Source organism: Rhinopithecus bieti, unplaced genomic scaffold (assembly GCF_001698545.2).
Source record: "Rhinopithecus bieti isolate Rb0 unplaced genomic scaffold, ASM169854v2 scaffold_9581, whole genome shotgun sequence".
NCBI lineage: Eukaryota > Metazoa > Chordata > Mammalia > Primates > Cercopithecidae > Rhinopithecus > Rhinopithecus bieti.
This window is the reverse complement of record NW_016806413.1, coordinates 2,318,590-2,344,646: the sequence shown is the minus strand read 5'-3', so window position 1 is coordinate 2,344,646 and position 26,057 is coordinate 2,318,590. Positions and strand designations below refer to the sequence as shown.

Genomic DNA, 26,057 nt, shown 5'->3' with positions numbered 1-26,057 from the left:
TCACGCCATTCTCCTGTCTCAGCCTCCCGAGTAGCTGGGACTACAGGCGCCTGCCAACGCGCCCGGCTAATTTTTTTGTATTTTTAGCAGAAACGGGTTTTCACCATGTTAGACAAGATGGTCTCGATCTCCTGACCTTGTGATCCGCCCGCCTCGGCCTCCCAAAGTGCTGGGATTACAGGTGTGAGCCACCGCGCCCGGCCTGATTTTTTTTTTCTATGTTGCTTTTTTGTTTTCAGTTTTTTCACTAATTTCTGCTCTGGTTATTTCCTCCTTCTACTTACTTCGGATTAATTTGTTGTTCTTTTTGTAGCTTCCTAAAGTTGCAGCCAAGGTCATTGATTTATTATTTTCTTAATTATTTTCTAATAGAGACATTTAGTGCTATATATTTATCCATAAATACTGTTTCAGCAGCATCCCACTTTTTGTTGAGATAAATTGTGGATTCACCTGCGTTATAAGAAATAATACATAGATATCTATGTACCCTTTACCTAGTTTCTCCCAATTGTAATATATTGCACAACCACAGTACAATATCACAACCAGAATATTGGCATTAATACAGTCAAGATATTACAGACCATTTCCATCACCACAAGGATCCCTCATGTTGCCCTTTGATAGCGCACACCTACTTTCTTCTCTCTTTCCTCCATCGCCCATTCCTTAATCCTGGACAACCACATATCTGTTCTGCATTTCTATAATTCGGTCATTTCAAGAATATTATATAAATTGAATCATACAGTATGTAACCTCTTCGGATTGGTTTCTTTTTTTTTTTTCCCCCACCTGGCATAATCCTGTGGATATTAAACCAAATCATTGCATATATCGATAGTTCATTCATTTTTACTGTTTAGTAATACTCCATGGTATGAGTGTACCATAGTTTGTTTAGCTATTTGCTCATTGATGGATATCTAGTTTGGGACTGTTACAGGATAAAGCTGCTATCTATAAATATTCATGTATAGGTTTTTGTGTATCTATGTGTTTTAATTTCTCTGGAATAAATGGGCTGTAACTGCTGAACTGTATGGTAGTCGCATGTTAGGTTTTAATTTGGGTGAACTCATCCTCCAGATTACTCCCCTGCGGTTGGAGTCAGTTGAAATGTTTGTTCAGTTCTTTGAGTCTTAGCTGGGCTCTTTGGAATCCACGTTACATACATATTGTTCAGAGATCAGCTAGAGATTTGGGCCAAGTTATAAGTAGATTTGGGGACTTTGTCTGTTAAACTTTCTCCCAGATTCCTAGCCTCACTTTCCAGTTTCTGATTTTACCCCAAACTCTGTTCTTCTGGTTCTTTGTTAGTAGGGCAAATTATTGTCCTCCCCAAGTGGTTCCAACTAGGGCCTGCCCTTGGGTATACAGCCATAAAAACAAGACAGTTACCCAGTGGCATTCCATCTTTCTGAGTGTAGACTTCCCTCTAGGTTCTGCCTGCTTTTCATATCTCTCCAGGGTTTTCAGGTAGTTTAAAAATATTTTATCCAGGGTTTATGGTTGTTATCTGCAGAAGAGTTACCCCAATAGGAGATTCTCTGCCATTTCTCAAAGTACACCCATTGTGAATTATTTTGAATTTCATCCAGATGGTAGCATACTGTTCTTTACCTTGCTTGAGATGTTTTTCCTTTCAATGTATGTAATGATGTCTTGTTTTTATAGTTGTATAATTACCTACTATATGAATATACTCTAACAAGTCCCACTACTGATGGACACTTGGTTTGTTTCCATTTTTTTGCTATTTAAATATTGCTGCATTATGCATCCTTGAGCATAAGGCATTTTGCATATGTGCAAGCATTTTTGGATTAATTCCTAGAAGTGGAGTTGTCAAATTGTCCTTCATAGAGATTGCTTTGATTTATACTTTCAACAACATTGTGTGAGAGTGCCATTTTCTCCCCACACACTAATTCATTATTAATTTTTTGTCCATCTGCCTATTTTTATAAATGACTTTGTTTTAGTTTTAATATGCATTTCTCTTATGAGCCTAGTTAAACATCTTTAGAAGCCATTTATATTGTTTTCTATGAACTTACTGTTTATGTCCTAGTATGGTTTGGCTGTGGTCCCACCCAAAATCTCGTCTTGAATCCACATAATCCCCACAATCCCTGCATGTCAAGGGAGAGACCAGGTGGAGGTAATTGAATCATAGGGGCAGTTCCCCCCTTGCTATTTTGTGATAGTGAGTTCTCATGAAATCTGATGGTTCTATTAGCATTTGGTAGTTCTTCCTGCATTCATTCTCCTTCCTGCCACCTTGTGAAGAAGGTGCCTTGCTTCCTCTTCACCTTGTGTAAGTTTCCTGAGGCCTCCCCAAACCATGCTGAACTGCGAGTCAGTTAAAACCTCTTTCCTTTATAAATTACCCAGTCTTGGGCAGTTCTTTATAGTAGCATAAAAATGGACTAATACATGCCCACTTGCCCATTTTCTTCTGGATTTGATCTTTTTACTTGTAGGAACGTTTCATGATATAAACTTACCTGTTCTTTGTCATATGTGGCTATACCTTTTCCTGGATTTCATTTGTTTTGACTTAGTTTAGGAGCTTTTCACCTTGTAAAAGCCTTTTATTTTTATTTAATCAAATATGTCAGTTTTCTTTCATAATAGGAGTTACAAGTCAGATTTAGAGAAACCCTTCCCCATCTCAACATTTAAAATTTTCTCCCATATTTTCTTTTAGGTTTTTTTGGTGTTATTTATTATGTTTAAATTTTTTATCAAACTAAAATTTATCTTAGGAGAAGGAATATAGAAACAATGTAACTTTTCCTTGTTTTAGCAGATGGCATTTTGTACTCTTTATTCTCTTAACATATGAAAATATTTAAAATATTTGTAGTCAAACCTATTGATATCTTACTTCATAGTTTCTACCTTTGGTGTCATGCTTAGGCTTTCCAAACCCTCCCGATTATATACTCATTTATATATTTGATTTGTTTTGCTCTTTTATTTTATTTTCTACTTTTAGAATTTATTTTTAATTTAATGAAATCTTTAATGAACCCAAAAGGTATTTTGGCATATGGTGAGTTGGGAGCACACTTATTTTCCATCCAATTAACTAGCCAGTTGTTCTACCATTTATTGAATCATTTCCTCCTAAATTTCAAGTGCCATATTGAGTATTTTCAAAGTTTTATGTATAGATCTGTTTCTTTTCTTTTGTTTCATTGATTGCTAGTCCTTACACCAATAGCAAACCATCAATTTTTTGAAAAATAGTAAGTAAAATATTAAATAGTAAAATATTTTTTGGTGGTTCTCTCATGTATTTTTTTAAAGAGTGCTTTAAACTCACATTGTAGTTTTTTTAATGTATAAATTAATTTGGGGAGAACCAACATCTTTAACTCTAGTATTCTCATTCGGGAACATGGTAGGTCCTTCAGTTTGTTATATTTTATGTTTCTCAGTTGATTTTTGTAGTTTTCTAAGATTTCTAGGTTGTCTTCCAAGGCTTTTATAGCTTTGGGTTTTAACATTTAAGTTTTTAACCCATCTCGGGTTGATTTTTGCATATGGTAAAAGAAGGGTCCAGTTTCAGTCTTCTGCATAGCCAGTTAACCAGCACCATTTATTGAATAGAGAGTCCTCTCCCCATTGCTTGTTTTTGTCAGCTTTGTCGAAGGTCAGATGGTTGTAGGTGTGCAGCCTTATTCCTGTGCTGTCTATTCAGTTCTATTAGTCCGTGTATCTGTTTTTGTACCAGTACCATGCAGTTTTGGTTATTGTAGCCCTGTAGTATAGTTCGAAGTCAGTAACATGATGCGTCCAGCTTTGTTCTTTTTGCTTAGGATTGCCTTGTCTATTCGCACTCCTTTTGAGTTTCATATGAATTTTAAAATAGTTTTTTCTAGTTCTGTGAAGAATGTCATTGATAGTTTAATAGGAATAACATTGAATCCATAAATTACTTTGGGCAGTATGGCCATTTTAATGATATTGCTCCTTCCTATCCATGATCATGGAAAGTTTTTCCATTAGTTGATGTCCTCTCTGATTTCTTTGAGCAGTGTTTTGTAATTCTCATCATAGAGATCTTTCACTTTCCTGGTTAGCTGTATTCCTAGGTATTTTATTCTTTTAGTGGATGACTGTTTTTTCAAAAGTTTAGTATTTGAACATGTATAACCTTCTTATGACTGGAAAATCATGATTTCAAAACAGCTACTTGTGAAATGTAAGTATAGTTATATTTAAAACACATTTAAATATTTCTTATGAAAAATAAATTTTATGTTCATAAATACCACTTTAAAATAACTCAAAGCTCAAGCTTTTTTTCTGAATAAAAGAAACTCAACTTTAGTTTTACCTAATGATTTGAAATAGCGACTTGGGTAATTAAAGGTGATATCAAAACCTGGACAAGTATTTTGACTTATATTAATTTTTCTCTTAAGCAGCAGTGGAAATTTTAAAGTCAGGATTCAGTATTTTAAATTATGTAGAATAGAATTGTTTTTAGGGATTGGCCATAAACTAGTTGTTTAATTAACATCGACTACATTATAATAAATCCAGTAATCCTCATAGCTTAGTGTGTAATACAGAGACATTCACTTGTTCTTATTTAACCATAATCTCTTCACAGCATAGATTTACAGACAAAGTGATTACCAAAGAAGAAAAAGAAAATGTTTATGAAGTTTGCAAAAGGTCTGTAACATAATTCTTAACTACATAACTTAAAATAGTCACTCATCTAATTTGTATCTTGAGTATGTTTTTTATTCTCTGCTGTTTATATGCTTGGGCTATATGCCATTAGCCATATATACGTATACTTTAATTAATGTGTCAGATGTACTCAGGTGTAAGGGGTATTGTAAATTACCTTAAAGCTGTCACTAAGTTTTTTCAGCCATTAAAATATTTTTTGAGGAAAGATAAGGAGTAGTGATAAAAAGAAAAAATGATGTATGTTTGACTTTTATGAAGATAAGAGTGGCTGAAATCAGACTCACATTGCCGTTTGCAAGGATCTTACATGGATGCAGTGATTCATATGGAGAGTTATATAGCACACTCTCTGGAACATATAAAACCCCATTTAGAGTTGGAGGACACCTTAAAGATCATCTGATCCATCCTCCACCACCCTCATTTTGCATTTGAGGCAAGGCTCATCCAGGTCAGGTGATGGATATATTTGAGGCCTTTAATGTTAAGGCAGTAATTTTCAAAGTGTGATCCTTGGAGAAGCATAATCATGCATGAACCTGTCAGAAATTGAAATTATTGGGTCCCATCTCAGACCTACTGAATCAAACTTTGGCGATGGGCCTATCAATCTGTTTTTAACAAGACTACCAGCTGATTTTGATGCATGCTCAAGTTTGAGAACTACTGTGTTAAGGGAAAGGCTAGATTGGAATTAGAATTAGATTGGCATAGAAGGTTTAGTACAGTTCATGACCATTTGAAGATACTAAAGAAAAAGGAAGATACTTTATCTTCCTTTTGATCATCTGATCAAAACCAAAAGATAGATAATCTCTTCCATCTGTAGAAATTCATAATTTCCATTTCTTTATGTTGTCGCTTTTGTTTTATTTGGCATAGAAGGTTTAGTACAGTTCATGACCATTTGAAGATACTAAAGAAAAGGAAGATACTAAAGAAAAGCAACAAGGTTAACTTTTTTTTTCTATTGAAATCATTTTGCTTACAAACTAAGATAGTGTAACTGCAGCCTGCAAAGGTTTATCAACTTGACTCTATCATAGCGATCACCAGTGTGACATTGATCAGTTAAGTCATCACATCACCATGGGCTTCAGTCATCTGATCAAAACTAAAAGATAGATAATCTCTTCCATCTGTAGAAATTCATAATTTCCATTTCTTTATGTGTCGCTTTTGTTTTATTTGCGAGGGACATACTGATAATACATATAAGTGACATCCCAAGTTGGGGAGATAAATGAAGATCTTTATTTTGTGTGAAAATCTTAAATTCTGTCAATGCTACTAAATTTCAACTGTTGTAAATATGGGTCCCTCTTCTTACTACTTTTACTCTCCTCTGGCCCAGAAAACACAAGCTGAAAAAACTTATTAGAATTATTTTTAAGGTAAACATTATAGTATCTGAATGTTAGTGTAAACCTTTCTCCTAAAAAGTAAATGCATTTGTATTTACTAATCAGCTCTGAAGTACTTCTTTCCCTCCCCTTGCTTAAGTTATTTTTCTAGAGAAGTAGTGTCCAAATTAAATTTTTGTAAAATTGGTTATGTAGGATCTCACATATTAGAATACAATTAAAGCTGTTTAAATCAGTCACCCTGAAACTATAACATTTTTAATACCTTTTCCCCAGAGAAAGCTCTCAAAGACCTTTATAGGCTTATTGTATATACTTTTCTTGAAGAATAGTTTGTAATTCATTTAATTACATTATCAGAATAATTTAATGACCTCTTCCGGATTAAAACACTAACCTAACTCCTCCTCAGACCTTTTGTTTGGCATGGTCAAAAATATTTTGCTCTAATCTTAATCACACCACCCCATTCCTTCCTCTACTCCAACCACTTAAGAAGTGCTGGTTTTCTAGTTAAGAAGGCAGGAACAACCTATTGGAGATGTTAAATAATTGTAATATATACAGTTATACCTTGGAGGTATTGCAGGTTTGAGTTCAGACTACTGCTGTAAAGCAAATATTGGAATAAAATGAGTCATATGAATTTTTTTTGTTTCCCAGTGCATAGAAAGGTTATGCTTACACTATAGTCTATTAAGTGTGCAATAGCATTATGTCTTTAAAAAAAAATGTACACACCTTCATTTAAAAATACTTTATTGCCAAAAAGTTCTTACATCATCTGAGCCTTCAGTGAGTCATAATTGCCTGGATGTTGATGGCTGCTTACTGAATAGGGTGGTTGAAGATTGGAGTGAAGGTTGAAGGTTGAGGTGGCTGTGGCAGTTTCTTAAAATAAGACAATAATGCAGTTTGCTGCATCAGTTGACAGTTCTTTTCATAAAAGATTTCTCTGTGGTATGTGATGTTGTTTGATAGCATTTTACCAACAATAGAACTTCTTTCAAATTCGGATTCAATCCTCTCAAACTCTACCTCTGCTTTATCAGCTAGTTTGTGTGATATTCTGAGTCCTTTGTCACTTAAACAATGTTCATGGCTTCTTCATCAGTAGTAGATTTCATCTCAAGAAACCACTTTCTTTGCTCATCCATAAGAAGCAACTCTTCATCTGTTCAAGTTTTATCATGAGATTGCAGCAATTCAGTTACAACTTTAGGCTCTACTGCTAGTTCTAGTTTTCTTGCTGTGTCCTCCACATTTGCAGTGACTTCTACCACTAAAGTATTTAAACCCTGAAAATCATCTATGAGGGTTGGAATCAACTTCCTCCAGACTGCTAATGTTGATATGTTGACCTCCTCTTTTAAATCACAAATGTTTTTAATGGCCCCTAGAATGGTGAGCTCTTTCTAGGTTTTCAGTTTACTTTGCCAAGATCCATCAGAGAAATCACTATCCATGGCAGATAGAGCCTAATTAAATGTATTTCTTAAATAATAAGACTTGAAAGTCAAAACTGCTTCTTGATTCATAGATTGCAGAATAGATGTTGTGTTACCAGGCATAAAAACAACATTCAGGCTGAGCGTGGTGGCTCACGCCTGTAATCCCAGCACTTTGGGAGGCCAAGGTGGGTGGATCACGAGGTCAGGAGTTCAGCACCAGCCTGACCAAGATGGTGAAACCTGGCCTCTACTAAAAATACCAAAATTAGCCAGGCGTGGTGGCAGGCGCTTACAATCCTAGCTACTGAGGAGGCTGAGGCAGAGAATTGCTTGAACCCAGGAGGCGGAGGTTGCAGTGAGCTGAGATCATGCCACTGCACTCCAGCCTGGGCAACAGAGCAAGACTCCTTCTCAAAAAACAAACAAACAAAAAAACACAATATTCATCTCCTTGAGCATGTCTAGCAGAGTTCTTGGGTGACAAAATACATTGTCAATGAGCAGTGATATTTTGAAAGGAATCTTTTTTGAGCAAGAGATCTCAACAGTAGACTTAAAATATTCAGTAAACCATGCTTTAAACAGATGTGCTGTTGTACAGGCTTTGATGTTTCATTTATAGAGCACAGAAAGAAGAGATTTAGCATAATTCTTAAGGGCCCTATGATTTTTGAAATGGTTAAAGTTGCCAGCTGCATTATCCCTTAACAGGAGAAAGCCAGTCTATTTGTTGAATCTTTGAAGCCAGGCATTAACTTTTCTTTAGCTATGAAAGTCCTAGATGGTATCTTCTTCCAGTATAAGGCAGTTTTGTCTATGTTGAAAATCAGTTTGTTGTAGCTTCCTTCATCCGTTATCTTAGCTTGATCTTCTGGATAACTTGCTGCAACTTTTCCATTAGCATTTCCTGTTTGACCTTGCACTTCTATGTTACAGAGATGGCTTGTTTCATTAAACCTTGTGAACCAGTTCCGGTAGCTTCATACTTCTGTAACTTTCTTATCTCTCACAGCCCTCATAGATTTGAAGAGAGTTAGGGTCTTGCTCTGTATTAGGGACTGGTTTGATCTTCCATCTAGATCACTCAAACTTTCTCCATTTCTGCAATAAGGCTGTTTCACTTTCTTTTGATTCACATGTTCACTGGAGTAGCACTTTTAATTTCCTTGAAGAACTTTTCCTTTGCATTGACAGCTTGGTTAACTATTTGGTACAAGAGGCCTACCTTTTGGCCTATCTTATTCATCAACATGCCTCCCTCACTAAGCTTAATCATTTCTAGCTTTTGATTTAAAGTGAGAGATGTGAGACCCCTCCTTTCACTTGACTACTTAGAGGACATTGTAGGGTCATTAACTGGTCTAATTTCAATATTGTTTTGTCTCAGGAAATAGGGAGGCCTAAGGAGAGGGAGAGAGATAGGGGAACAGCCAGTTGGTGGTGCAGTCAGAACACACACATCATTTATTGATTAAGTGCACCCTCTTATAGGGGCTTAGTTTTCATGGTGCTCTAAAAGAATATCAGTAGTAACATTGATCGCTGATCACAGATCACCATAACAGATAAAATAATAATGAAAAAATTTGAAATATTGTGAGAATTACCAAAATGTGACACAGAAATGTAAGTGAGCATATGCTGTTAGAAAAATGGCACCAGTTAGACTTGCTCGACTCAGGGTTGCCACAGTCCTTCAATTTGTAAAAAAATAAAATAAAACTTTTTTAAAAAAGAAATATCTGCAAAGGATTACTTTAATGTTTAAAATGCATTTAAATTCTGATGTTAATTTTCCTTTCACACAGCAAAGATTCTAGAAATGCCGACATTATGGTTGGCGAATGTCAGTTTGCAGCACCAGTCCCGAAACCTCTGTGCTTATTAGTACCTCCTTTGAATCTAAGTGGTCATCAAGAAGACACAATACTGAATACCTGGATGAATGGTACTATTTGTTTTCTTAATGAAATACTGTTGGCTTTTGGTAATATAGAAACTAGGAGATTTTCTACCAAAACAAAAAATGATTAAAAAAGAAAATGGAAACATGTAAAATATGTTAAAAGTAGAAAGTTTGTGCAGCTGTACTTAGTACTTTTTTTTTTTTTTTTTTTTTTTGAGACAGAGTCTCACACTGCTGCCCAGGCTGGAGTGTAGTGGCACGATCTCAGCTCACTGCAACCTGTACCTCCCCAGGTTCAAGCGATTCTCCTACCTCAGCCTCCTGAGCAGCTGGGATTACAGGCACCCACCGCCATGCCCGGCTCATTTTTTGTATTTTTAGTAGAGACGGGGTTTCACTATGTTGGCCAGGCTGGTCTTGAACTCCTGACCTTGTAATCTGCCCACCTCAGCCTCCCAAAGTGCTGAAATTACAGGTGTGAGCTACCGCACCTAGCCTACTTAGTACTTTTGATGGAACAATGTGTGAAATATCTGTATTTATGTGATAGTGGTAGTATGAGTAAATTACAGATTATATCTAAAATATATTTTGATGGAGTGTATTTGTATATGTATTTTAGACCTTGTGTCAGTTTTTTGATAATTAACAGTACTTTGAACAAAATAGACTACATTAAAGGATGAATTTAGAATCTATAAAATCACGTTGCATAGCATACACCTAACTTTTCTATACCTACCCAGTAGTGACTTCATGCTGCCTCGTGTTGTATACTGTAACAGCAAGCCCATGATGGTCATATGTTTTATCTTAAAAAGTCTTACAGTTTTCATAATGCAAATTACTGTGAAGCTATGCAGCAAAAACTTCAGCTTGTTTCAGATTATAGCTGGATGCTGCCAAAGTAAAAAATAAATGATTTAAAATTAAAATACTTTTATTTTATTTGTTATTTTATCTTTAGAAAAGAACATTTTAAATGCCCTAGTTCTCTTTTTAAAAGACCAACATTAAGGGATATGATGCCTGGTGTATTAGTTTGCTTGGGCTGCCATAATAAAATGCCACAGATTAAAGGTCTCAAACAACAGAAATTTATTTTATGCAGCGCTGGAAGTTCAAGACTAAGGTTCTAGAAGGGTTCATTTTCTGATGAGGGCTCTCTTTCTGGCTTGCAGATGGCTACCTTCTTGCTAAGTCCTCACATAATTTTTCCTTGGTGTGTGCAAGGAAAGAGTGTAAGCTCTGTGGTGCCTATTCTTTTTTTTTTTTTTTTTTTTTTTTTTTTTTTTTTTTTTTAAGACAGAGTCTCACTCTGTAGCCCAGGCTGGAGTGCAATGGTGTGATCTTGGCTCACTACAACCTCCGCCTCCCAGGTTCAAGTGATTCTCCTGCCTCAGCCTCCCAAGTAGCTGGGATTACAGGCACACACCACCATGCCTGGCTAAATTTTGTATTTTTAGTAGAGATGGGTTTCACCATGTTGGCCAGGCTGGTCTCAAACTCCTGACCTCAGGCAGTCTGCCCACCTGGGCCTCCCAAAGTGCTGAGATTACAGGTGTGAGCCACCATGCCAGACTGGCGCCTATTCGTATAAGGACATTAATTCCATTGATTCAGGACCCCACCTTTATGACCTCATTTAACCTTATCAACTTCTATAAACACCCTATCTCCAAATATAGTCATATTGAGGGTTAGGGCTTCAACATGTGAATTTTGTGGGGACACAGTTCAGTACATCGCACCTGGATTTGTCACTAGTTTTCTTCCCTTAGAAATGTTCATTGTGTATAATATTTGTCTATTTAACTTAGAGACATATCATTTGAATACAGTGCCCAATGCTGCTATGTGAGGTTTTTAAGAAAGTTGTCTGCGGCTTATAGTGAGTTTAAAATTTTAAATTCCGGTCTAGAAATACTTGAGGGCACCTAAGATGTAAATCACACTATATTTCACAGGAACACACATGGCAGCACAGTCTGTGAATTGAACATGAATATTTCAAAGTGAAACTTTAAAGCAGATAGTAGTGATCATCTATTTCATTGTTATGAAGAAAATAAATTGTAACATATTGGTGTGTAATGTCACTCTAAATCATTTCTAGATTTCAGATTTCTGGGAAAACATTCTGTCCTAAAGCTGCAGAATCCTGAAACTTGTGAAATATTTAAGAGGGAAAAAAATGTGGGGGTAAGTCTACTTTTAAAAAAAGTAATAATGTGTCTCTTTGTCTTCCCCCTCCTCCTCCTTCTCCTCCCTCCTTTTCCTCACTTTCCTCCACTCCCTGTTTTACCCTCCCCTCAAAAAAAAATAATTTCGTAAAACCAATACTTTGGACCTTCTGGTTTTATTTCCCTATCTTTTTTTTTTTTTTTTTTTTTTGAGACGGAATCTTGCTCTTGTCATCAGGCTGGAGTACAATGGCATGATCTCGGCTCACTGCAACCTCCGCCTCCTGGGTTCGAGCCTCAGCCTCAAGATTCTCCTGCCTCAGCCTCTCGAGTAGCTGGGATTACAGGCGCCCACCACCACACCCGGCTAAGTTTTGTATTTTTAGTAGAGACGGGGTTTCGCCATGTTGGCCGGGCTGGTCTCTAACTCCTGTCCTCGTGATCCTCCTTTCTTGGCCTCCCAAAGTGCTGGGATTATAGGTGTGAGCCACCGTGCCCAGCGTATCATCATTTTTTAAGCAGTTCCAGATATTATATGGATTTTGAATAGAGGTTTGTGGTAAGAGGTAGAAAATAAGTAGTGACGTAGAAGATATTCACAAATAGCATAAGAGGTTGAAAACAGCAGAGGGAGAACATCCAAAACAGAAAAAACAGGCTGAATAGTTTTCTGTGATGCAAGAGAAAGCTGCTGATATAAAGCAGTTTATGGGGAAAGTTTGTTGTAAAAAGTTTTAACTCTCATTTGCCTTGTTCTATTAACCAGAAAAACTAAGGAGAATTTTGGTTCTAATAAATGCATCTGAAATATAGTGCTAATTATAATAGAATTAACTTTTTGTAAAAGCAGAGACAGGTATATAAAAGGGAGGAGGAATGTGTACATTTTTTTAATTATGTAAAATATGTGGGGGCAGGGAGTCCGTGGGATATTTCTGTTCCTTAATTTTTCTGTGAACCTATACCTGCTCCAAAAAAACAGTCTTAAAAAATGAGAATTGCAAAGTGCCATTTTCCATACCACTTATAATATACTGTCTTGTAGTTGTTTTTCTGTCATCTGTATTTCATCCCTCTAATAGATGATAAATTTCTAGAGGGTGCCTTCCACAGAAAAAGTGCTCAATAAATATGTCATTGGTGAAAAAAAAAAAAAGAGAGAGACATAAAAGAGAATAACCTTGATGGAATATTTTACACAAAGATAAATTTTTTAAAATCCAGACAAATCACTCTGAAATGATTTTTAAATTATTTTGAAAATATAAATTGTTTGAAGTTTTACTTTTTCTTATCAAATTAGCAAACAAGTTATCTTGATACTGTTTGGAGTATATGTTATTTGTGTTGCTTCAAATGCTGTCTTGCTTAACTTAGTGGATGCTTTACAGTTAATACAGAAAGTGAATCTTTCTAATTTTCTAGGTGTTCCAGAAGTCCCTAGGGTTGATGATACCCTATAAATATTGCAAATTTCATTTTAATACGTTACGTGGCTGTGAGCGACCACTGTGCAAGTTTGCTCATGTGCCTGAACAAGGGGATGAAAAGGTAAAACATATAAAGTCTTTAAAGTAGAGATTGTTTTAATAACTATCTCAGTCATGCATTTTAATTTAGATTTCCATTGACTCCTAATAGCATTGATGTGAGTTTTGCCTGCTTTTGTTCTTTATATAAAAGGAATCATATGTGTATTCTTTTGTCTATCTTCTTTTGCTCAATATTTTTGAGCAAACACCTTTTGTAGATGTTTCTCATTGTCGTATAATAGTTAATGTTCCATTTTGTGAGTATATCAAAATGGAATATTGGGTGGAGCAGATTTGGATATTACAATTGTGATGCTATCAGTGTTCTGCATGTCTTTTGGTGAACATATGTATACATTATGATAGGTTATACTTAAAACTGGAACTGCTGTGTCATAGGGCCTACATATATTCAGCCTTAGTAGATAACAGCCAAACAGTATTATTAGCCTTTTGCATTTCGCCATTCTGGCGGGTGGGTAGTGATACCTTCCCTGATGATTGATGAAGTTGAGCACTTTTCAAAATGTTTATTGGGCATTAGTAGGATATACTCTTTTGGAAGTATACTGTTATTTTCCCTATATTCTGTGGGATTCTTTTTCTTCTCTGTCTACAATAATTCATCATATAATCTGTATACAAGTTCTCAGTTGTGTGTGTATGTATATCTATATATATAAAATCATTTACTACTTTAGAAGTTGCCTTTTCACCTTTTGTATTTTGTTTTTTAATTTTAATTTTAAAGTACAGGTTGAAAACTAGTTTATGGGGTACAGTGTGATGTTTTGATTTATGAATATGATATGGAATAATTAAATCAAGCTAATTAACATATCTGTCACCTAGGATACTGTCTTTTTTTGTGGTGAGAATATTTGAAATTTACTCTTAGCAATTATGAAATATACATTATTATTTGTTATAGTCACCATGCCATACAATAGATATCAAAGAAAAAAAACTTTTTCTTCCTGTTTAATTGAGGCTTGGTACTCTTTGACCATCATCTCCCCATTCCCCTTACCACCTGTCCTCTGGTAACTACTGTTCTACTCTGCTCCTTTGAGTTTTAGATTCCATATGTAAATGAGAACATATATGGCATTTGTCTTTCTGTACTTGGCTTATTTCAGTTAGCATGTTCTCCAGTCTATCTGTGTTACAGTGACAAAACTTCTTTCTTTTTTTAAGGCTGAATAGTATTTCATTGTGTATATATACCACATTTTCTTAATCCATTCATCCATTAATGGACACTTAGGTTGATTCCATACCTTGGCTGTTGTGAATAGTGCTGCAATGAACATGGAAGTGCAGACATCTCTTCAACATACTGATTTCAAATCTTTTGGGTAAATACACAGAAGTGAGATGCTGGATCATATGGCAATTCTATTTTTAGTTTTTTGAGGAATGACCATACAGTTTTCCATAATGGCTGTACTAATTTACGTTGCCACCAACAGCATACAAAGATTCCCTTTTCTCCACATCTTCACCAGCATTTGTTATCGTTTGTCTGTTTGATAATAGCCATTCTGACAGATGTCAGGCAATATCTCACAGGTTAATAATTTGCATTTCTCTGATTCATGATGTTGAGCCTTTTTTCGTACATTTGCCATTTATGTATCTTCTTTTGAGGAATGTTTGTTCAGCTCTCTTGCCCGCCCACCCCCCCCCCTTTTTTTTTTTGAGACAGAGTCTTGCTCTGTTGCCCAGGCTGGAATGCAGTGGCACAATCTTGGCTCACTGCAGCCTCTGCCTCCTGGGTTCAAGCAATTATCCTGCCTCCGCCTCCTAAGTAGCTGGGACTGCAGGCCTGCGCCACCACACCTGGCTAATTTTTGTATTTTTCGTAGAGACGGGGTTTCACCATGTTGGCCAGGATGGTCTCCATCTCCTGACCTTGTGATCTACCCGCTTCGGCCTCCCAAAGTGCTGGGATGACAGGCGTGAGCCACCACGCCCAGCCTCCCTTGCCCATTTTTAAATTGGATTACTTCTGTTCTTTCTAAGTTATTTGAATTCTTTATATATTTTAGATACTAACCCCTTATCAAATGTATGGCTTGCAAATATTTTCTCCCAATCTATAGGTTGTCAGAACTTAATCTTAACGAAACCAACAACTATCCTCTAACAAGGAATTTACCACCAGATTGTGCCCAGATAAGGCAAACACCTAGCTATAGCCATTCAAGTAATTTCTCAACTTTGTTTCCACATTCAGTCTGTAAGAAATCCCACTGTTCACACTGTTAAAACAGAGCTCTCTGAACCTCTCTAGTTTGCGGTGCTTTCCCATTCGTGAATCTTTTAATGCTCAGATAAACTCTATTAAATTTATTTTTTCTGAAGTTTTTATTTTAACAGAAGTCAAAACAAAGTTAGCAGGGACACACTGAAGCCTTTCTGTGATAAGGCTTAAAAGGTTGCATGATTGTAAAAGGCTATATTCTAGAAGACCTCTGCTAAAATAATAACTCTCTAATACAGCAAGAGCCAGAGTTTCTTACATCTTCTTTTTGTTTTCAATATCTTTTCCTCTTTACGCTGTATTCTCTATTCCACATTCAGAATTACCTTCCTAAAATATGGAATTAGTCTGGTCAATAATAAAAAAAATGCCTCCCTTCTGTATACAAAATAAATTCAAATTATTTAGTTTGGCATTCAACAACTTACAATCACATGTCAGTATATTTGTCAAATATCAGTTCCCACTGATGTACCACCCGCCATGCTCTAATCACACCATCCTCTTCATCCTTTAAAACCCAGCTCAAAGCCACAATAATATTTGGCAAGAAAAGACTATGCACTAAGATAAGTAAGATAGGTCCCAGCTATCGAGAACCCCATTTGACAGAGAGACACACAAGCAAACAAATCAATGTTATTTAATATAAAGGATGTGTTATAAAATATGAGCAGAATACAGGTAGGCAAATTATTAATCCAAACAAGTAAGATCAGAAGAAGCTTTACAGAAAAACTAAAAAGATATTCATGGGTGAAAGAATAATAGTCAACACTTACCATATATGCCAGATTCTGTTTCAAGTGCTTTACGTGTATTAACTGATTTAATCCTCATTTTGTTGATGATGAAAATGAGAGGCCGGGCGTGGTAGCTCATGCCTGTAATCCCAGCACTTTGGGAGGTCCAGGTGGGTGGATCACCTGAGGTCAGGAGTTCAAGACCAGCCTGGCCAACATTGTGAAACCCTGTCTCTTTTTTTTTGGCGAGGCACGTTGGCTCAGGCCTGTAATCCCAGCACTTTGGGAGGCTGAGGCAGGCAGATCATTTGAGGTCAGGAGTTGGAGACCAACTTGACCTACAAAGTGAAACCCTATCTCTACTAAAATACAAAAATTAACTGGGCATGGTGGCGGGCACCCAGCTATTTGGGAGGTTGAGGCAGGAGTATTGCTTAAACCCAGGAGGTGGAGGTTGCAGTGAGGCGAGACTGCACCACTGCACTCCAGCCTGGGTGACAGAGCAAGACTCCCTCTCAAAAAACAAAACGAAAACAAAAACAAAAGTTGTCTCTAACTTTAAGACTAAGGAATAACACTGTATATATGATCATATGAGTGTCAAAAGTTAAACCAAACAACACTAAGTGAAACCAAGAGGTCTCTGTTTTCATTTAGTGGTCACTAAGTGAAACTAGTAAAGAGAAGAACAACAAATGAGTTATTTTAACCATATCATTTCTGTAAAATACAACAGTTGTTACTGGAAATACTTAACTCTTTCGATCATTCACATAAGAAATAATTTTCAAATACCTCTATGCCAAGCACTGTACTAAGGTTGGGGGCATAATGGCAAAGAAAACAGACCCTTCCAGGGCTTCTGGCAGAGGGGAGACACATTAATCAAATAATTTATACAAACAAGTACATAATTGCAAGCTCTCTTAAAAGCTATATATAATATTCATATTTTNAAAAGAAAATGAGAGTCAAAAAGAGTTTAAGTAAAATAAACATAATAATAACTACCATTTATTGAATATTTACAACATGCCAGGCACAATGCTAAGCACTGAAAAGGCACAAAATGGAATTTTTAAATTTTTTTTAATTTTTTTTTTTTTTTTTGATGGCGTTCTTGTTGCCCAGGCTAGAGTGCAGTGGCACAATTTCAGCTCACTGTAACCTCAGCCTCCCATGTTCAAGCGATTCTCCTGCCTCAGCCTCCTGAGTGGCTGGGATTACAGGCATGCGCCAACACGCTTGGCTAATTTTGTATTTTCAGTAGAGATAGGGTTTCTTCATGTTGGTCAGGCTGGTCTTGAACTCCCAACCTCAGGTGATCCGCCCACCTTGGCCTCCCAAAGTGCTGGGATTACAGGCATGAGCCACCGCACCAGGCCACCTTTAATTCTTTTAAGTGAGAGATGGCAGTTCTTATTTTGTACCTCCACTAGTAGGTTGTTTTTTTGTTTTTTTTATTGCTCTTGATTCATAGTATTTTACATAGTTCTGGGATATGTGTGACATTTTGTTACATCCATGTGTGTGATTTTTATACATCTATGCATGTAGTGAAATATCATATACCCCATAAATATGTAAAATGTATTGTTATACATCCACATAGTTTACATGTATAGCTATAACAAAATATCACATATACCCCATAAATATGTAAAATATTGTGAATCAAGATTTAAAAAATGATCAATCAAGTCACGGTATTTGGTGTATCCATCACCTTGAGTGTTTAACATTTCTATATGTTGGGAACATTTCAAATTCTCTCTTCTAGCTACTTTGAAATACACAATACATTGTTGCTAACTATAGTCATCCTACACTGCTATCAAAAGTTAGAACTTATACCTTCTAACTATATGTTTATACTATTCCACCAACCACTCTTTTTCCCCCTCCTACCTACACATTCTTCCCAGCCTCTGTATCTATCATTCTACTATCTACCTCAATGAAATCAACTTTTTTAGCTCCCATATAAAAGTGAGAATATGGTGTATGTGTCCTTGTGCCTGCTTATTACCACTTAACATAATGACCTCCAGTTCATCCATATTGCTGCAGACTACATGATTTCATTATTTTTTATGACCAAATAATATTCCATTGTGTATATATACCACATTTTCTTTATTCATTGATCTATAGATGGACACTTGGGTCGATTCCATCTTTGCTATTGTGAATAGTGCTGGAATAAACATGTGAGTACAGGTATCCCTTTAATTTACTGCTTTTTTTTTCTTTGGATAAATACCTAGTAGTGGGATTGCTGGATCATATGGTAGTTTTAGTTTATTAAGAAATCTTCATACTGTTTTCCACAGAGGCTGCGCTAATTTACATTCCCACCAACAGTGTATAAGAGTTCTTTTTCTCTGCGTCCTCACCAACATTTGTTATTTTCTGTCTTCTTAGTAATAGGCACTCTAACTGGGGTAAGGTAATATCTTACTGTGGTTTAGATTTGCATTTCCCTGATACGTGGTAATGTTGAGCATTCTTTCATACACCTGTTAGCCATTTGTATGTCTTCTCTTGAGAAATGTCTGTTCATGTCCTTTGCCCACTTTTTAATGAGATTATTTGCTTTTTTTACGGTTGAATTGTTTGAGTTCCTTGTATATTCTGGGTATTAGTCCTCTGTCACATGAATAGTTTGCAGATATTTTCTTTCATTCAACAGGTTCTCTTCACTCTGTTGGCTGTGCAGAAGCTTTTTGGTTTAATAAAATCCCATTTGTCTTGTTTTTTGTTTTGTTGTCTTTGCTTTTGTAGTTTTTACCATAAAATCTTCGCCTAGACCAATGTCCTGTAGTATCTCCCCTATGTTTTCTCCTATGGTTTTAGGTGTTAAGTTTTAATCCATCTTGAGTTGATTTTGTGTATGGTGAGAGATAGGGATTCAGTTTCATTCTTCTGGATATGGATATCTTAATTTTCCCAGCACCACTTATTGAAGAGGGTCCTTTCCTTAATGTATGTTCTTGGCGCCTTTGTCAAAAATCAGTTGGCTGTAAATACATAAATTTAATTTTGGATTCTCTGTTCTATTCCATTGGTCTGTGTGTCTGTTTTTATATCAATACCATGCTTTTTTGTTTACTATATCCTTATAATGTATTTTGAAGTGAGGTAGTGTAATGCCTCCAGCTTTGTTCTTTTTCTTTCAGAATTGCTTTGCCTATTCTGGCTCTTTTTTGGTTCCCTGTGAATTTTAAGGTTGTTTTTCTATGTGAAAAATGACATTGGTATTTTAATAGAGATTACATTTAATCTGTAGATTGCTTTGGGCAGTATTTTTTTTTTTTTTTTTGGATGGAGTCTCGCCCTGTTGCCAGGCTGGAGGGCAAGTGGCGAGATCTCAGCTTACTGCAACCTCCACCTCCTGGGTTCAAGCAATTCTCCTGCCTCAGCCTCCTGAGTAGCTGGGGCTACAGCCACATGCCACCATTTTTAGTAGAGACGGGTTTCACCTTGTTGGCCAGGATGGTCTTGCTCTCCTGACTTCGTGATCTGCCTGCCTCAGCCTCCCAAAGTGCTGGGATTACAGGCATAAGCCACCACACCCGGCCTAGTATGGTCATTTTAATGACATTAATCCTGCTTATTTATAAGCTTGGGATGTCTTTCCATTTATTAATGTCCTCTTCAGTCTCTTTCATCAGTGCCTTGTGGTTTTCCTTGTAGAGATCTTTTACCTCCTTGGGTAAATTTATTCCTAGGTGTTTTTTTTGTAACTTTTATAAATGGGAATACCTTCTTGATTTCTCTCTCAGCTATTTCATTATTGGTATATAGAAACACTATTAATTTTTGTATTTTGATTTTGTATCCTGCAACTTTACTGATTTATTAATCAGATCTAAGAGTTTTCTGGTGTATTCTTTGGTTATTTTTAAATATAAAATCATATCAGTAGCAAAGAGTGACAATTTGACTTCTCTAACTTGGATGCCTTTTATTTCTTTCTCTTTCCTGCTTGCTCTGGCCAGGACTTCTGGTACTATGTTGAATAGGAGTGGTGAAAGTAGGCATCCTTGTCTTGGTCATTCAGTATGACGTTAGCTGCAGGTTTGCCTTATATGGCTGAGAGAGTTTGGATATTTGTCCCTGCCCAAATCTCACATTGAATTGTAATCTGCAATCCTGGAGGTGGGGCCTGGTGGGAGATGTTTGGGTGATGGGGGTGGATCCTTCATGTCATGGTGCTTTCTTCACTGTAGTGAATTCTCATGAGATCTGGTCATTTAAAAGTGTGTGGCACCTTCCGCTCCACTCTCTCTTGCTCTCTTGTTCCTGCTTTCACCATGTGATGTGCCTGCTCCACCTTCACCTTCTGTGATGATTGTAAACTTTCTCAGGCCTCCCTAGAAACTGAGCAGATGCCAGCACCATGCTTCCTGTAAAGCCTGCAGAACCATGGGCCAATTAAACATCTTTTCTTTATAAATTACCCAGTCTGAGATATTTCTTTATAGCAATGCAAGAATGACCTAATAATACAATGACCTTTATTATATTGAGGTATATTCCTCCTATGCCTAGTTTATTGAGGTTTTTATCATGAAGGATATTGAATTTTATTAAATGCTTTTTCTGCGTTTATTGAGATGACCATATGGTTTTTGTCCTTCATTCTGTTAATGCGATGTATCATGTTTATTTATTTGTGTGTGTTGTGCCAAACTTACATTCCTAGAATAAATCTAACTTGATCATGATGTATTTTTTTTTTTATGTACTGCTAGATTCGGTTTGCTAATATTTTGTTGAGAATTTTTGAGTCTGTGTTTATCAGGAGTATTGACCTATGGTTTTTACTGTTGTTGTTGTAGCCTTGTCTGGTTTTGTTATCAGAGTAATGCTGGCGTCATAGAATGAGTTAGGAACAATTCCTTTCTCTTCCATTTTTTGGAATAGTTTGAGGAAAATTGGTATTAGTTCTTCTTCGAAAGTTTGGAATTCAGCAGTGAAGCCATCTGGTCTTGGACTTTTTTTTTGTTCAGAGTTTTCATTAAAGATGCAATCTCATTACTTGTTTTTGATCTGTTCAAGTTTTCTGTGTCTTCCTAATTCAATCTCAGTAGGTTGTATGTGTCCAGGAATTTATCCATTTCCTCTAGATTTTCTACTTTTTCACGTATAGTTAGTTGATCATAATAGTCTCTGATGATCTTTTTATATTTCCATAGTATCCATTGTAAAGTCTGCATTTTCATTTCAGATTTTGTTTATTTGGGTCTTTTCTTTATCTTGATTAGTCTAGCTAGCAGTTTATCAATTTTGTTTATCATTTTGAGTTTTCATTGTGTTGACCCTCCTTCTTCTTTTTTTTTTTTTTTTTTTGGTCTCTATTTTGTTTAGCCCCACTCTGATCTTATTTCTTTCCTTCTACTAGTTTTGGGTTTGGTTTGTTCTTGCTTTTCTAGTTTCTTGAGGTGCATTGTTAGAGTGATTATTTGAAATCTTTCTACTTTTTTAACATAGGCATTTAATGCTATAAACTTCCCTTCTAGAATAGTTGTTGCTGTATCTCATATATTTTGGTATTTTGTTTTCTCATTGCTTCAAGAAATTTTTGCATTTTCTTCTCAATTTCTTTCTTGACCCGATGGTCATTCAGGAGCATGTTGTTTAGTTTCCATGTATTTGCACAGTTTCCAGAGTTCCTCTTGTTATTGATTTCTAGTTCTATTTTATTGTATCTGAGAAGATACTTGATATGATTTTGATTTTTGTAATTGCTGATTCGTTTTGTATTCTAACATATGGTCTAAAAAATGTTCCATGTGCTGATGAAAAGAATGTGTGTTCTGTAGCTGTTGGATGAAATGTTCTGTAAATGTCTGTTAGGTCCTTTGATTTAATGTGCAGTTTAAATCTAGTGTTTCTTCGTTAGTTTTCTGTCTAGATGTTCTGTCTAATGCTGAGAGTAGGGTGTTTAAGTCTCCAACTATTATTGTATTGGAGTCTGTCCCTCCCTTTAGATCTAATAATATTTGCTTTATGTGTCTGGGTGCTGCATTGATAGATGCATGTATTTTAAGTTGTTATATCCTGTTGCTGAATTGATCCATTTGTCTTTAAATAAAGACTTTATCTTTTTTGTTATTTTTTTACTTAAAGTCTGTTTTATCTGACAAGTATAGCTGCTCCTGCTTGCTTTTGGCTTTTGTTTGCATGGAATATCTTTTTCCATCCCTTTACTTTCAATCTATATGTGTCTTTACAGGTGAGATGAGTTTCTGGTAAGGAGCATATCGTTAGATCATGTTTGTTTAATCCATTTAGCCAATCTATATCTTTTAAGTGGAAAGTTTAATTCCTTTACATTCAAGGTTATTATTGACGTGTGAGGGCTTATTCCTGTCATCTTATTAATTGATATCTGGCTGTTTTGTATATCCTTTGTTCCTTTCTTTCTCTCTTACTGCTTATCTGTAGTGCTAACATTTTATTCTTTTCTCTTTCTTGTTTGTATGCTCTGCTTTATCAGTGGTGTTTATATTTGCATGATGGTAGATATCATTCTTTTCACTTCTAGGTGTAGGATTCCCTTAAGCGTTTCTTGTAGGTCTGGTGTAGTGGTGATGAACTCCCTCAGCTTTAGCTTTTCTGGGAAAGACTTTATTTCTCTTTATTTATGAAGGCTAACTTTGCTGAGTATAATATCAATTAATATCCATATTTTCTTTTAGCATACTTTAGATATATCATCCTATTCTCTCCTGGTCTATAAAGTTTCTGCTGAGAAATCCACTGTTAGTCTGATGGAGATTTCTTTATAAGTGACTATATGCTTTTTTTTTTTTTCCTTTCCTTTCCTTTCTTTTTTTTTTTTTTTTTTTGAGACACGGTCTTCGGTCTTTCTCTGTTGCCCAGGCTGGAGTGCAGTGGTGTGATCTCAGCTCGCTGCAACTTCTGCCTCCTGGGCTCAGGTGATCCTCCCACCTCAGCCTCCCAAGCAGCTGGGACTACAGGCACATGTCACCATGCCCAGCTAATTTTTCTATTTTTAGTAGAGATGGGGTTTCACCATGTTGCCCAGTCTGGTCTCTAACACCTAGACTCAAGCAATCCACCCACCTTGGCCTTCCAAAGTGCTAAGATTACAGGCATGAGCTACTGTACGCAGCCTGTTCTTCTTTTTCAAAAGTTGTTTTAGCAGTCCACAGCAGTGATGGTTGCAAACAATAGAATTTGTCCTTCTGGCATGTGAAAATGTGTAGCCATCTTTCTGCTGGGGGGGTGGCTGGGTCGCTGCTGTTGGCTCCCACAGCAACAGCAGCTGCAGCTGCAGGCCAGGAATGTCAGTGGGGCTCCAGGGATTTTTCACTTGGCACCAGGGCAGGGCACAATCTGTGGGGGCTAGGCTCCCAACATGGCACCAGGGTGTTGTTAATTAGCAGCTTTTTTAGCAGCTACTTAGGACTTAGTAGTTTGTGGGACTCAGCATGAGCTCTTCCTCTCTGGAGCAGTGCTTTTCCAGGCAACCACCCTACATTAGTCTCAGGACCCACAAGGGTCAAGGGACTCTGTCATGGCTAGGATTATAGGAGTCTTCAGCCAGAGTGTGGGCCACTGGGAGTCTCTCATTTACACTTTCTCTGTATTAGGGAGCCTCTCTAACTCCACTAGTAGGTTTTAATCCTGCTGAGATTCTTTGTCTGTATAAGACAAACTAAGCAAATGCATTTTCTTCTACCTTTTAGCAAAATCTCACTGAAATGCATTCATCCATTTGGCTCACCATGCCATCCCTTCTCCACTGAAATGGGTGGTCTAAGGCCAGGTCTTCAGGCATTTAATACCCACCGCAATGCTATGGTAGTCAGAAACCCCTTTTCACCCTCTTAAAAGTATCTTTTGAGAAATAGAATTTCTTCATTTTAGAGTCCAATTTTCAGTTTTCTTTTGTGGTATTAACTTTTGCATCCTGTTGAAGATCTTTACCAAGATCATGAAGATGTTCTCCTATGTTTTTCCTTTAAAAGTTTGTTTTACCTTTTGCAGAATCAAATCAGCTAGAATTGATTTTTGTTTATGATATAAGAAGAGAATCAAGATACAGTTTTTTCCCATGTGGGTCTTCAGGTGACACATTACCGTTTATCAAAAAGACCATCTTTTCCCCACTACACTACAATGATACCATGTTATAAATCAGCTGACTGTATATGAGTGGGTCTGTTTCTGGGCTCTGTGTTCTAATACGTTGGTCAATGTGTTTATCCTTGCACCAGGAAATGGTTATTTGTAAAATAACATAAGATTTTTGTAATGAATTAAATATGTACTTCAAATCTGTGAGTTAACCAGACATCAGCTTCTTTATTCCAATCCTTTGAGATCATTTAAAATTTCAATATAAGCAAAAGATAGGATTGAAATGTGTATAGTTCTTACAGAATATTTAAAAAAAGGTAATTTTACATTTTTCATGACTTTTGCAGGTTTGCATGGATGTGTTTAAGAAATATATAAGTATCAATGAACTGTGTTTGCTACAGCGTGCAGGTATGAAACAAATAGTATAAAGCTATTAATGTGTGGATATTAGGTAATGTGCTGTTGTTTGAAAATAGTTTAAAAGTAAATTCAATAATTTGTAAGTTTGAAAATGGAATGCCTTACTCATTAGTGGCTCTGTTGGCCTAAGAAAGGGTTGAAAATAAATGAGATATTTTGGTTAATTAAAAAAAAATCTACCTAATACTGTAATTCCCTTACACACTAATATTTTCATGACTTACAAATTTTACTTACAAGTGTAAGATGGAGAAAATGGTATTGTTAATTAGTCTTTAACTCTATCTAAAGGGACTTTTCAGAAGCTGACTCTTTCCTATTTCTTCTTCCTTCTTCTCTTTTTACATTTACCTCTTGTAGCCAGTGTACCATCCAGGGAGTCTGTGCAGTTCCCTATATATACCAGGCTGTGTTCAAACTTCAAGGCTACTATTACCACTTTTCTCTGTTAGGGATGCCTCTAGTTCCATCCCATTTCCTCATGGCAAAGGAAAGGCTATTCGGCCTTCAAGGCTAGGTCATAGGAAATAGGATTGGCTATTTGGCCTTCAAGTCTAAGTCATAGGAAATAGGATTACCTCCTCTATTAGGCCCTTATCTGATTCCACAACCCCATCCCATTCTTTGCCACCTTCTCCCCATACTAATAGTGAGCTGCAAGAGGACAGAGACCATGCTTAATTTATTTGTGTTTGTCACCCTGGCACAACCACCAAAGCCACATAGTAGATGTGGTAATAGAGCACTTTCACTTCATATATTTCTGCTTGAGATCTCATTCTGCTAAAAACAAAGTCTCTGACAGGTTTATTGTTTTGTTTTGCTGGTGATATCATCTCCCCAAGGATTAGAGGAAACACCTAACGAAATTGCTAGTCTGAACTTAATGTAACTGTAACAAAGAAGTAGTAGTTAAGGTAAAGTAATAGGTACCTATATGGGAATATACTTATAACCTGAGGGATTTATCCATATCTAACCTATATAGTTTCATAGGTTAGATATGGATAAAATTTTAAATTCCAGAAATAATCCCATATATGAGATGTGGAAGAAAAGACGATGTCATGAAAAAGATGCAAAACTCCCAAAAATATAAGTCTGACTGTATAAAGATCCAATATGGCTACAGGAAAAATCCGTCTGCATTTTGCTTTAAAACAATGAATAGAGAACAAAAATAAGAGCCTGTAGCAAAGAATAAATGTAGAAAGTTGTCAAGAACCTGTGGAAATTTTTTGGTTTAAAAATAAAAACTTAGTGGGAAATAATAGATAGCTCAGAATAGACCTGATATATATGAGGGGTTTAGTGTTTAGAAAGACCATAGGATTTGAGACAAGAGGAATCAC

General features: G+C 36.3%; 1 protein-coding gene across 1 annotated transcript in view; it reads left to right on the top strand.

Moving 5' to 3' along the window:
* TOPAZ1 (testis and ovary specific TOPAZ 1) overlaps positions 1-26,057 on the top strand; it is a 95,245-nt gene that overhangs the window by 17,688 nt on the left and 51,500 nt on the right. Inside the window, 5 exon segments of the mRNA XM_017876401.1 lie at positions 4,634-4,698; positions 9,346-9,485; positions 11,560-11,645; positions 13,052-13,177; positions 24,630-24,693. Of these exon segments, the coding sequence (XP_017731890.1) occupies positions 4,634-4,698; positions 9,346-9,485; positions 11,560-11,645; positions 13,052-13,177; positions 24,630-24,693 (481 nt within the window).